A 13,722-nucleotide genomic window follows, 5' to 3' on the forward strand; every position below is an offset into this window, starting at 1 on the left:
AGGACCACACAGATTTTGAGAGGAAACCCGCTGTCGCCACTACATAGGCTACTCTTCCGATTAGCAGCAAGGGATCTTTTATTTGCGCTTCCCACAGGCAGGATAGCACAAACCATGGCCTTTGTTGAACCAGTTATGGATCACTGGTCGGTGCAAGTGGTTTACACCTACCCACTGAGCCTTGCGGAGCACTCACTCAGGGTTTGGAGTCGGTATCTGGATTAACAATCCCATGCCTCGACTGGGATCCGAACCCAGTACTTACCAGCCTGTAGACCGATGGCCTAACCACTACGCCACCGAGGCCGGTTCATTCGTTAGATGCGTTCAAAAACATCGAGTTGTGAACATAGAATGTATCGAAAAGTGATCCATTATGCATAGTAGAAAAACGTATTTCTGATACTTAAATATTTGATTGGAAAACAATATGTTAAATTAACATTTCAATCCCACAAAAAAAAAGTTTTTATAATTTGTTCAAACCACTGGTGTTGAATGTCTTGTCCAAATGTTGTATTTCTTTCAAAACATGCTCAGTATGTGAAATTAGAGAATGTGTGTATTTCAAGGCTGTCGTATCCTCTTTAAATGCCCCACATGACATATCATAGCTTGGATCGCATTTCCGGTAATGATGCAATAACGCCACCTGAGGGTCAACATTTAAAGTGACAAATTTATCGTCAATAGGTTTGCTAAGATGGTGAATACCGATTTCAAAAACTCTGGTTGGATTTACAAGCAACTTCGTTCTAATATTACTTACTTTCACCGTACGATATGTATTGTTTAGTGAAATAAATAATTTGTATGATTTTGGAAAATGAGTCGAGTTTCTTCTCTCTTTCGTGGGCGTGAAAAATGAACTTTTGAAGCGATAGACAGCAGTGTCTTCTGCCGTAATGGTTGAATTGAGATGTATATATTCTAACATATCTTCCCAGGTTTCTCCTTGATGGGGTAAAATAAATTCGTCAATATCATTAAATGCTACAAAGTTATATCTATACATATTTCGGAATAAACAGTCACCTATAGCGACAGATTGTCCCTTGTACCATATATTCTGTACCGGAAGTTTCCACGGAAGAACTGTGGCTATCCCTGCCTTTTCGTAAAAATGTAAAACAGATTTCACACCATGGGACAATTCATGAGCGTAAAACGTAAAATGTTCGCTCCCCAACAATCGAGATAATTCGATGAATTCAACAAAACGCAGCACATTGATGTTTCCGAAGAGCGGAGGAATACACAATCCAAACCTGACGTCATCACTGGTCGTCTTCCCGACCTCATTATTTAAAACAGGAAGTTCGATTCCAGGTCGTGTTGAAAGGTTTGACCTCGTAATCGTGATGTTACTTTGCCCCAGAGTTAGATAGTGCTCCAGTACATTATCGGGTATTGGACACGACATTATATAAAATGAATACACCATCAGATGACTTTCACACGTTTCGTAGTAAATCAGCTCGGTTGAAAAAACTTTATCACTGGATCTTTTGACAGATTCTCCAAAATGACAGAAGAATCCAGTGCGTTTGTTGCCCTTTCCCGAAGGACCAATGGCAATAATCCTAACATACTCAGTTTTTTTTCTTTTATCTACGTATGCAGAGTAGACAAAATGATTGTCAAACAACGGTAGGAAATTCGTGTTGAGAGCGTTGATACTTTCTTCCACAGACTTACCTATTACTAGTGTGCCTTTGCTGAAGTTTGATCCTGTAAATCGGTTTGCATTCAGATCTGATTCAGCAAATCTGTTTTTGTTATTTAATCGCGCAATTCTGTTTTCTCTTTGAAAAGGTGTGATATCCTCCGTGTAACTGGTTCTCTCACTTCGAGGGTATTTCAGTTTGAAATCACTGGACGTGTCTGTGTTCTGCTGTAAAATGCTGAGAAAGGACAAAACCACACAGACGTACAGACACAATCCTCCAAGCAGCAAGTATCTGAAACCGACAGACATTTCGGACCACGAACGAAACGGATGAAGGTTGATCGATATTAGGTCTACACAAAATAAATATCTGTGTCCTATATAATCATATTTGCATGTATTATCTTACAGTTGCAACGGAGGTTTTGATCATTTTCTAGTTTATTTTCATGTCACAATGTATACAAACGAAACAAGTTTAAGTCTGTTTTATTTCAGTACTTAGTTGTTTTATTATTTTTTAGCACTGGTATTCCAGACTTCAGTGACAAAAGTCCATTACTTGCAAAACGTCATTGAGAAATACATTCATTCCGTGGAAAGTCCTCACAAAACAATGAAACGGTACGTTATAAAAGGTAGCATAATCCCTCTGAGACACGTACCCAGTACATGCACACAATGCAGGTGTACAGATTAGGAATCTCGCAAGGCGGCAAATGCAATAAATACGTCTGCTTAGAATGACCCGTACGTACAGTCAATGATTACTGTTTGTTTTAACAGGTCAGATTGACTCGGTGCGAAAGCAAGTGTATTAAGGGTGGAAATCCAGATAAAGTGCTAGTCCTAGACGAAGACAAATAAAAAAAACAATCATCCGTGAAACAAAAAAGTACTTCACAAGTTTCACGGGACTTTTACCACCTTGCAGTTTCGAAAACTTGTACAGTCTTCTTTCCTTCTGTCATTCTTTTTTTTTCAATTCAGTTTTGATGCTACATATATGTAGGCTACTCTTGATCAGTTACTGCAGTCACGAGATGCTAATCACTTTAAAACAATATTTAGGCTACTTTGATCAACAAAACATCAAAGAAGAAGAATGTTCCAACTTGTTACTTTAATGTCACGATACGTGACATCTCATGGTTCCATTCTCAAAACATGTTTTCCGTGGCGTTCAAGTGCGGAGTCTACTATTTCCACCCAGGTATCGTCCCGAATCGACAGTTAATACTGATAGATTTAAACTGCAATCTTTATGCTCAGCTCGAGACGACACTATGCGGGGTTGATAAACATGAGACAGCCACGTACCTGTCTCCCGTCGATCATCCTTGTTGTGTACTTACAGGCCTTGAATTAATTACGACTCTCATTTCCTTTCATTGATATTATAACGTTATAACGGAAACATATAGATGATAGATAAAGGTTGATGCTTCTCACTAGTAGGAGAGGACAGCTGTGACATTATTAGTTCCTATTATAAGTGAGACACATGCATGTAACACCAGATTCGGACTTTTTCAGTGTTTTCAGTATTTTAGAATTAACACAGCTCAGTGTGTATATATTCAGCGACGTGTTCTATGTAGCTCAGTGGTAACACTCAAAGTTAAAATTTGTTTCGTTTAACGATACCGCTAGAGCACAGTAATTTATTAATCATCGGCTATTGGATGACAAACATTTGGTAATTTTTATATTATATAGTCTTAGAGAGGAAACCCGCTACATTTCCCCATTAGTAGCAAGGGATCTTGTATATGCATAGATAGGATAGCACATACCACGGCACTATAATATCCAGAGTTGTGAGACACAATAGCGTAAGGGCTCCCGTGTTTGTAGGAGGTGTGTGTGTGTGTGGGGGGGGGGGGGGTAATTTTTACCCTAATTAAACGATAATGCCGGAATCTGTGTCACAACGTTTATTCATATTTGCATTACTAGTAAACAGCTGTATACGAGTCTAAACGAATCGCTAACCAGTTTTATATAAATTACAACTAATAGTTTGAGAAATACATGGTGAAAACATTTCACGCCAGCTCATTGTGCCCGAACGTCTCCATCGGTTTTACCCTAATGCAAAGATCCCCCCCCCCCCCCCCCCCCCCCCCCCCCCCCCCCCCGTCTTGTACGCTTATGACAGGGCAGTGTTTGATCAATGTCGCACCCACATTCACGGAATAATCTGTGTTACCCGTATCACATGTGAGTCCATTGTCTGGGGTAACATACTGATAACCTACTGACACAAATAATGATTAATACTGAACTGATAGCTATATATTTTATTAACAAGTGTCTCACGAGCTATTTTAGGGGCGGGGTAAAGAGTAGGTAATGAAGTGGTGACAGCGGGTTTCCTCTCTCAGTATATGTGTGGTCCTTAACCATATGTCCGACGCCATATAACCGTAAATAAAATGTGTTCAGTGCGTCGTTAAATAAAACATTTCCTTCCTTCCTTCCTTCCTTTCGTGCCCTTCTTTTGTCTTTGGGGGTGAGGGGAAAGTAGCTCGATTGTAAAATGTTCGCTTAATGCGCTTTCGGTCTAGGATCGGTGAGTCCATTGAGTTATTTCTCGTTCGCGTCAGTATTTCACAACTGGTGTAACAAAGGCCGTGATATGTACTATCGTGATGGTGCATATAAAATATTCCTTTCTGCTAATCGAAAAGTTGCCCAATGCGTGACAGCAGCGGGTTTCCTCTCTCATTAGTAGTGGTAAAACTACCGTTTCTGGTTCACTTTCGCCCCTTCACTTAACATGCGAGGTGTCATCCTCTCAGCGTCACCCTTCCAAGAGGGAGTGGTGACGTCACAGCCCAGATGAATTTTTATTGGCTTACTAATGGCGATTTTAAAAACGAGGAAATCCCATACCGCGCCAACTAACCAGGAAATAACCCCCCTCCCCCATACTCCCCTCCAGCCCAGTTTTGATTTTGGAATTTGCTTCGCCTAGACAGTTGTCTTTGTTGACTCGCGTCTTCCGTCTGTCCGGTCCATATTAGTCTAGTCTCTACCCTTTGACCAGTCCAGCTTGGGTGATCCTACAAGGAGTTGATGCTCCAGTTGGCATAGCCCTCCAAGTCATTGAGACATGCAAGCTACCTCACCACGTCAAGGAATAGACCATGAGATAGGTATCCAGTGTGAATTCTGCCATTGGAAATAGTGTATTGTAATAGTTGTAGCCGCACCGCACGCGCCGTGTCATATCCAGTATGTGAATGAACCCTTACATATATCGATATCGCATTGCAAATAGATTGTGAGATACGTCGTGAACTGTAGCACGTGTGGTTAGCAGTTATTCAATAAATGTCCGATACAGACAATTTAATTAATAAAACAAGATAAAAAAATTACATATATAGAGGTTATTACCAGAATGTTTTTCGGAATTGTCAATATCATATATTAGGAATAAAACTTATTTTATGCGAGCCTCTGGCAATCAAAGTATGTGATATTTTTCAGATCACATACTTTAAGAATTTGATAACATTGCAAATTAGATGTAAATTAATCGAGGTCACGGCACTAGGTTTATTGACATTTAAGCAAACTAGAGTGACACTCCATAATTGACGTATGCATTCATAGTCGTCAAATAAAAACATTTCTTTTTCAATTTTACTCTGAAAGCTGTTCAGCGTTCAGAAAAAAAAAACCCGTTATGCACTAGTTTATTTTGATGTAAGGACATCCAAAATGATGTCATTCGAGTTTGATGTCATTTCCATTCAAAAAGACATTGCGCCACATATTCTTACGTCATTTGAATATCTAGTAATGGCGGACTGGGATTAAAGTTGCGTGTACAGTAAACAAAAATGCGTTGTATTCAGCTTGAGATTATATGATAAAGAGATTATTACCCTCGTGTGTTTCAGTATTGTCAATATCATATATTAGGAATACAAATAATGTATTATTCCTAATATATGATATTGACGATACTGAAAAACACTCTGGTAATAACCTCTATATATTATATAAAACATTGACCAACATTAAAGTTATATATATATATATATATACTTGGTGCGCCTTGCAAGTATGACATATCTGATGTGAAAAAAATTAATCTGTACAGATTCGTTCACATACAATGAAAATGATTTGATGTATTATTGACATTGACAATATTAAAATATCGACAGCTGTAGTGGCAGTATTCATGACGGGTGCCATCGGTGGGGCAGGGTATGTTCACGTTTCGCGAACACCTGATACCATCACTGTTTGAACAGTTTTGAGTGCATGTCATCACAGCTGTATTTATTTCAATGAGCTCTGTCCTGTGCTAGTTTTGATTTAGTAAAAAAAAAAAGTATATGAGTGGCAGTCCTCTTTCTGGCGGTCAAAATGATGTATTGTCCAGTAAAGAATCACCTCTGGAGTGGCTGGCCTCCAGTAGACGAGGCACTGGATACAGATTAATGGAATCAGTCACTATTTTGCCAAATGCCTGTTCGACTCTGCATTGTGTAGAGATACGGTCTTGATAACGGTTTTGCCGTTCAGATTCATAATAAAATAAAGGCAAGCACCATCAAGTACGCTTTGCGCTCCAGCACGCACTCTTTATTACTGACCACTGCCACCAGCTTGCCTTCGATGCGTATCCAGCTGTTGAATGTTTGACTAGAGATCCGGAACAGAAAATAATCGAATAAAAACGTCATTGAAACCACACATACGATATTAATATTAATATTCCACGTGCCTGCTGTTATGATAATTCAATATGAAAAAAACATTAATATATACTGCTATATCACCTAACTGATTTATTTGTATTTGAGTAGCATCGCTTGTTTTCACAGTTGGTGGTATTTTACGTTTAATAACTGAATTTGAGGAACATTCTTGATTTTGTAGTCATTTCTGGCTAACAGTTTTAACGTTTACGATTAAAACGATATGCCCTAAAATATCTCATGGGCGGGACGTAGCTTAGAGGTAAAGCGCTCGTTTGATGCGCGGTCGATCTAGGATCGATCCTTCTCAGTGGGCCATTTGCACTATTTCTCGTACCAGCCAGTGCACCAAGACTGGTATATCAAAAGCCGTGGTATGTACTATTATGTCTGTGGGATGGTGCATCCCTTACTACTAATGGAAGAATGTAGCGGGTTTCCTCTTTAAGACTATGTCACAATTACCAAATGTTTGATATCCAATTAATAAATCAATGTGCTCTATCGGTGTTGTTAAACAAAAAAATATTAACTCTAAAAATGTGTCTTTTGCTCTGAAATATACTCTAGCTCCATGTCATCGGGATGAATCTGTCGCCCATCCCAAGTGGCAACCCACCTTTCATACGCCTTTAATAATAATGAGTAAACCTGATAGCATGGGTTCATTTCATAAAGACAAGAAGACATGAATTTATTTACACTCGGGGCGTTGCACAACGGCATGGGAGGAATATTACATATACTATTTATAACGTTCACGTGACAAGTTGGTAAATAATAAACACACACAAATACCAATAAATAAAATTCTATAAGAACAAGGTGTATAACAAAAACACTAAATACATTAGATACATGTAATATTTTAAAATATCGTTATACACACACTACTGGTTGGTGTTCATATAAATACAGATATAATCTAGATATACATCGTATGTTGCCAAGTACTTATATAAGCAAATATGCTATTGTAAAAATAATAATTATATATGTTTGTTTTGTTTGGTTAGGGACGTTTAAAGTTAGAAATAACTATATTTATAAAATATGCTAATTTATTTAATATTCCGATTCGATTATTGTTCTTAATTCTTTAAATTTATAAGTACTTACGTTTATAGTAATATGAATGTATATACTGGACCCTTGAATTATGAGGAAAAAAAAGAAAATGAAACGTCGCATAGTGTACAAAGTCTCTCATCTATAGGTATGCTATTCCAACGACCAGTTTCAACGGGTAAATAATGGTTAGACGTTATAAATTTAGGATAACTGACCACAGCTTTTCAGGAAGTATGCTAAAATAATTTTCAAGAAGTAATTTTTGATTATATATACTCTGTCAGAAAACGAAACACATAGGCGAAATATTCATGGAATTATCTCTTTGATACAAAGTGGCATAATTTTGTTATTTATGATCGTATCACAGTCAGAGTTGACATGAGTATGTGAAAATGTTCTTGCTATGGACTGACGGCAGGGGAGACGTTTTCATCATCAAACAGGCGATCTTGATGGCCATGGCAGCACATTAATGTTCTCATTCTGTAGGAAATCCATTGTTACACGTGCCGTATGCGGCCTGGCATTGCCCTGCTGAAAAAGTTATCTCTGTCGATCCAAAATGGGAAGCATGTGACGGCGAAGAATTTCATCTAGATAGCGTACAGCTATCAAGTTGCCTTATACGAACACAAGTTCACTTCTGCCGGTGTATGAGATGGTTCCCCACATCATGACACTCCCTCCACCGAATCTGTCAAGTTGGGCGACGCAGTTGTTGGCAAAACGTTCATTGCGGCGTATGTAAATACGTTGTCGTCCATCACTTCGCTGTAGAAGGAAACGTGACTCGTCGCTGAACCATACTCGCCGCCAGTTTCCCAAGTTCCACCCCTGTACATTCGTGCACCAGGGAACATGTAAATGTCGATGCTGACGTCGCAGGACGGGGCCAACATACGGTCTCCTAGCCCGTAAACCAGCTTCTCGAAGTTGGTTCCGAATGGTTTGTGCAGACACCCTTCTCAAACCAGGTATGCGTCCAGCAGTGTTCGTTGCTGTGGCAGTTTGGTGACGCAAGTGCAGAACCCGGAAGTAGCGATCTTGTGCTGCAGTTGTTATGCGAGGTCTTCCACTTCTGGGCCGGTCTTCAGCTGATTGAAACTGCTGGTACCTGTCCCAGAGACGTGAAATGGTGCTCTGATGATCGTTCATGTGGCGTGTGACTGCTGACTGCGATTCACCTAACTGAAGGCGGCCTATTGTAGTGTTTCGATTCGGCAGGCTTAGTCTTGGCATCTTGTAACTCGTCTACGTCGAAATGGAAATGAGGTATCATTGCGAGTATTGCAGCTTTAAATACTCATCACTACCCCAATCTTTTCTCCGAGTTTCACGTGCATTCGCCAAAATCTGACCATTTCACGCCGATTTCCTGCAGTTGTCGCACAACGTACCACAACGTGCCACAACGTGCGTTAAATTTGTTTTAGTGTGCATTTGGGCATGCTGTCCCATTCCAGGAACATTAACAAACATGGTCATTTAGCAACATTGTACAAAAAAGCGATATTTTATAAAATCAAACACTTTTCTTCTTTCTCTATCACTTTTTTGACAAAGTATATATAGCTCGTAACTTTTCCCTCTCGATGATTGTGATAAATTATTTCTCCATATTTGTAAATATAGATCGTATTGCCTTTGTTTGATTTTTTGCGAAAGACAGTTTACTAACATGAAAGATTGAGATATCCATACAATGCTCATTCCTAAATTATCCAAAATGTGTTTGATAGCGATGATCTAATTATAGTTAGTTCCGTTAGTAAGATGATCATTTAACATAGTTTTGTATAAAAAGAAAGAGTTTTGAAGTTTTTCCCTGATATAAGCCGTGCTAAGTAGCATATCATTGTTCTGTGTATAAGTAATTCAACTGGCATTCTTCCTAGCTATCGTATAACATGAAAATGGTGTTGCTTTCTTAACAGGTAAAATATGTCTAAAGAAGTTGATTTGTATAGAGTTAAATATATAATGTTTCTCGTGCACCCAAATTTCGCAGCCATATAATAACATTGGAAGGACCATCGAGTGGAACATTTTAAATTTGCATTCAGTTGATAGATGGTATTCCTTTGATTTCGCTAGTACAAAGTACATAGCCTTGGTAGCTTCTTTTTTTTCTTCTTCTTTTTTTATATCCCAGTGCCCCCTTTCCTTTCTCTCCTTTGAATTCCATCTCATTTCTTCCCTATCGCCATCGGTCTACAGGCTGGTAGGTACTGGGTTCAGATCCCAGTCGAGGCATGGGATTTTTAATCCAGATACCGACTCCAAACCCTGAGTGTGTGCTCTGCAAGGCTCAATAGGTAGGTGTAAACCACTTGCACCGACCAGTGATCCATAACTGGTTCAACAAAGGCCATGGTTTGTGCTATCCTGCCTGTGGGAAGCGCAAATAAAAGATCCCTTGCTGCCTGTCGTAAAAGAGTAGCCTATGTGGCGACAGCGGGTTTCCTCTAAAAAACAGTGTCAGAATGACCATATGTTTGACGTCCAATAGCCGATGATAAGATAAAAAAATCAATGTGCTCTAGTGACGTCGTTAAATAAAACAAACTTTACTTCTTCTTTTTTTCGCTGTCCACCTCCACATCCCAGTCCTCGTCTCTCCAACCGCGACAGGTGCTTGTCTCTTGTGGCTATATGTGCCTTGGTAGCTTGCTCTTGGTAGTTCGGAAGTTATTTAATTTACTAAAAGTAATTCCTAAATATTTGTATTCTTTAACATTTTCTGAAATAGGGTTGCCAGTCTTGAAAGTATGTTTATAGTCTTTAGCAGTTCCGTTAAAAATCTGTATTTTTGTTTTGTTACTATTCATTTTAAGTTTCCAATCATTGCAATACTGGTAAAACGTATTTAAAGTATGTTGTAGATCAGCTGCATTTGTTGCTAATAAGGCCGTATCATCTGCATATAACAAAGGATGTCCATAGCAATGTCTACCTGGCTTTCTTGATTATCTGTCTTAATTGGAATTCCTTCGCATCCCTTGTTGAATCAATAATCTTCAAAATCTTTTGGTAAAAATATTGACCTAGCCCCTCAGTAAGAAAGAAACCATTTTCGAAAAGGAGCGCATTGTAGCTCAGTTGCGGACGGCTCGTCAAAATACGTCGCAAGATCGATGCATCTTAGTAGATCCGTCAGGGGCTTTTCACAATCGCAACTAATGCTCCACGACTGATGTATCAAAAACCGTGGTATGTGCTGCTCCGTCTTTGGGGAAATGTATATAAAAGAAAATCGGTAGCATTGGGCTATATTGCGACAGTGGATTTCGTCTCTTATTATTCAGGTGCGTGTGCAGGAATTTATGTAGGGTGGTCTAGACTGTGACTAGCAAAATTCCTAGCTGGGTGGAGGGAGGAGATTCGAGACATGTTACCCTGGAAAATACTTCTTTTTTTTTTTTTTTTAAATCGCTTGAGTGGGGTGGGGAATGGGTCGACCCCGAACCCCTACCCCTGCACACGCGCGTTCTGTCTAGGCCAAGTATGGAATTAACCATAATAAATCGAGTTGAAATGCGTATAGATCTGCGCTTTACCAAATGGCAAAAGAGTACGTTAAAATTACATTAGCCTACACCCATGTCGCATGACTTGGTTGTGAATGGGAGGGGGTGGGTGTGTTCTCCAAGCGGCTGAGCGTTACGTAATATTCCGGAGGTGTATGGTCTAACGTTATATAGTGTTACAGGAGGGAGGGAGGGTGTCTAATTTTGACAAAAACAGCGGTACGTAATATTTGAACGGCCCCAAATGTGATTGCATTCTCATCAAGTGCTCGCTTCCCACAAACATCTGTTTTCATCATTAGATTGGTGATTGAACTACATAATCCTCACTTTAAGCATATACTACTATTAAATTAAAAATAATAATGTACTTTTTTCAAACGCAGCATCTTGTGAAAATACTCAATCTAAATAGTTTTTAGTGAGAAGATATTAATTAGTTTAAAAATTGACGCAAATGAAAATAGTGGCCTAATCCATGAAGTCGGCGAATAAATTTGCAGAAGAAGAAAGAAACTTACTTTAAATTGAAGGTTAAATTGTTTGTTTTGTTTAACGACACCACTAGAACACATTTGTTTATTTATTAATCATCGGGTATTGGATGTCAAACATTTGGTCTTTTTAACTCGTAGTCTTAAAGGTCTACATTTATCAAAAACGTAATTCACTATTGTTTGATATCTACGTATACCTTTTACAATATATATGAAGTATCAATAAAATCAATTTTTAAAAATTTACCCGTTTTTAATATATTCGCAATAAAAAGCCTCTGAACTCCAAGAGTTAAATCACGTGACCTCGTGACGCGCTAACCGGCATAACATGAAAGCGTGATTCGCAGCCTTTCAGACATTTTACATGGAAGTGGTACACGTGTATTTTTAAAACGCGAAAATGTTATTCTATTGAATTGAAAATTTTGTATGTGTGGAATATTATTTTTAAGATATCTTTCAAATGTGAACCATGGTGAACCATTGCAAAATAAGTTTAAATATTTGTCCGAAAGACATTGTTTGCATGGAAGCGGTTCTTAAACCGAACAAGTGCGTATTGGAAAGGACCGTCAAGATGGGATACGATTTGCAGTGACCACTTCACACCTGGGGATTACGACAATTATCTAAGATGGTCGATGGGAATGACACCAAAACTTTTGTTAAAGAACTTGTCTGTTCCAAATCTGTATCCCCCGGTTCAACCTATTTGCAGCCCGGAGCCCGAACGTCGCCCGGAGACAAACACAAAGCCCGAATGTTAATGCCGAGGTGTACATTGTTCATATTTGGCACAAAGATACACCTCAACACGATGCATTTATATATGTTAAAAAAATAAATGTAAGAAAAATATATTTTTCATGTTTGGGCTGTAGGCCCTACATAACGAAATACCGAACATCGCCTGAAGACAAAAACAGATAGGCTTACCGAATGTTAATGCGATTTTTTCTAAAAAATATGAACAATGTACACCTCGGCATTAGCATTCGGGCTTTGATTTTGTCTCCGGGCGACGTTCGGGCTCCGGGCTGCAAATAGGCTGACCGCATTTGGCTCGCCGGATCATCGTCGGTTAGGTGTACTCCGGTTCAAACTGATAGGGAAGTACCTCTAACGGATTTATTCCTTCTTCCTCACCAATCGAGGTAGCATTAGAATACATAGACAAATGCGACAAGTCCGAAATGTCCAAACTAACGTCCGATAAGAATGAGCTATTTTTCGAAGAATCATTACATGCTGTCGCCATGCTAAGCTACTAATGAATGAGTGGAATTCACCGGATGCTACGTCACAGGTCAGATGCGGGTCAAATTGACTGGATCAGTGTTTTTTCCCCGAGCGTTTTACAAAAAGTCGCTTTATTAATAATTGGGGTGGTATTATTTAAAAAAAAATTATGTTTAATAAGGTAATTTTAATGTATTTTTTATATATATATACGGTGTATTAATAATGTGCCATGATTGTGGACCTTTAAGAGAAAACCCGCTACATTTGTTTTCATTAGCAGCAAGGGATCTTAAAGTTATATACCTATATAGGCCTATACACTTTCCCACAAACAGGATAGAACATAGGCCTACATGTCGTGGGACACTGGATGGGATGCAGAAAAAAACAACCAGAGAATTGCTCCACTAAGGAGTTTCGATCTTGTGACCAGATTACCTTAGGCGACAGAGCGCTCTACCAACTCGAGCTACATAACATCCCGCCCTTCAAGCGTTTTGGGGATAAGGGAGAAAAGAAAGAAATAAGAGATCGAGAGAGAGAGAGAGAGAGAGAGAGAGAGAGAGAGAGAGAGAGAGAGAGAGAGAGAGAGAGAGAGAGAGAGAGAGAGAGAGAGGGAAGGGGGGGGGCGAAGAAGAGGGGGGGGGGGATTTGGGTTTTATTCAAGGATTTACGAATCTTCCTTCCTTTACTGTAGCTAAACAATTTTGTCCCCCGAACTATATTAATTTTGTTTTCATTACACCCTCAGTTATTTTTGACATAAAGTTGTATTATATCATAATTCATATTGACTGATAAACTAAGATAAACATTACGGGTTAAAAACATTGCCACTATATTTTCAAAAGTTATTGTACATGATCTGATGCGGGGGAGAGGAAGAGGTAGTCGGGAGGGTCTGTAACCCGGAAGTACATGAGAGTTGAACTCAAGAGCAGATAACTATGATGACATTGAAGTTAAAATTATTAGTTCACTGTTCG

At 39.0% G+C, this 13,722-nt stretch overlaps 1 protein-coding gene across 1 annotated transcript; it reads right to left on the reverse strand.

The window, feature by feature from the left end:
* Nucleotides 1–191: 191 nt before the first annotated feature.
* On the reverse strand, nt 192–2,678 carry LOC121382119 (beta-1,4-galactosyltransferase galt-1-like). Its single transcript, XM_041511623.1, has one exon. It carries the CDS (start codon nt 1,976–1,978, stop codon nt 470–472), a length of 1,509 nt encoding a protein of 502 aa, XP_041367557.1. The 5' UTR covers nt 1,979–2,678; the 3' UTR covers nt 192–469.
* Nucleotides 2,679–13,722: the final 11,044 nt, after the last annotated feature.

This window comes from Gigantopelta aegis, chromosome 9, assembly GCF_016097555.1.
Source record: "Gigantopelta aegis isolate Gae_Host chromosome 9, Gae_host_genome, whole genome shotgun sequence".
Taxonomy (NCBI): Eukaryota; Metazoa; Mollusca; class Gastropoda; order Neomphalida; family Peltospiridae; genus Gigantopelta; species Gigantopelta aegis.

What these genes read in the sequence shown, in the direction of transcription:
- LOC121382119 (XM_041511623.1), bottom strand. Translation starts at nt 1,978, where the DNA reads ATGTCTGTCGGTTTCAGATACTTGCTGCTTGGAGGATTGTGTCTGTAC.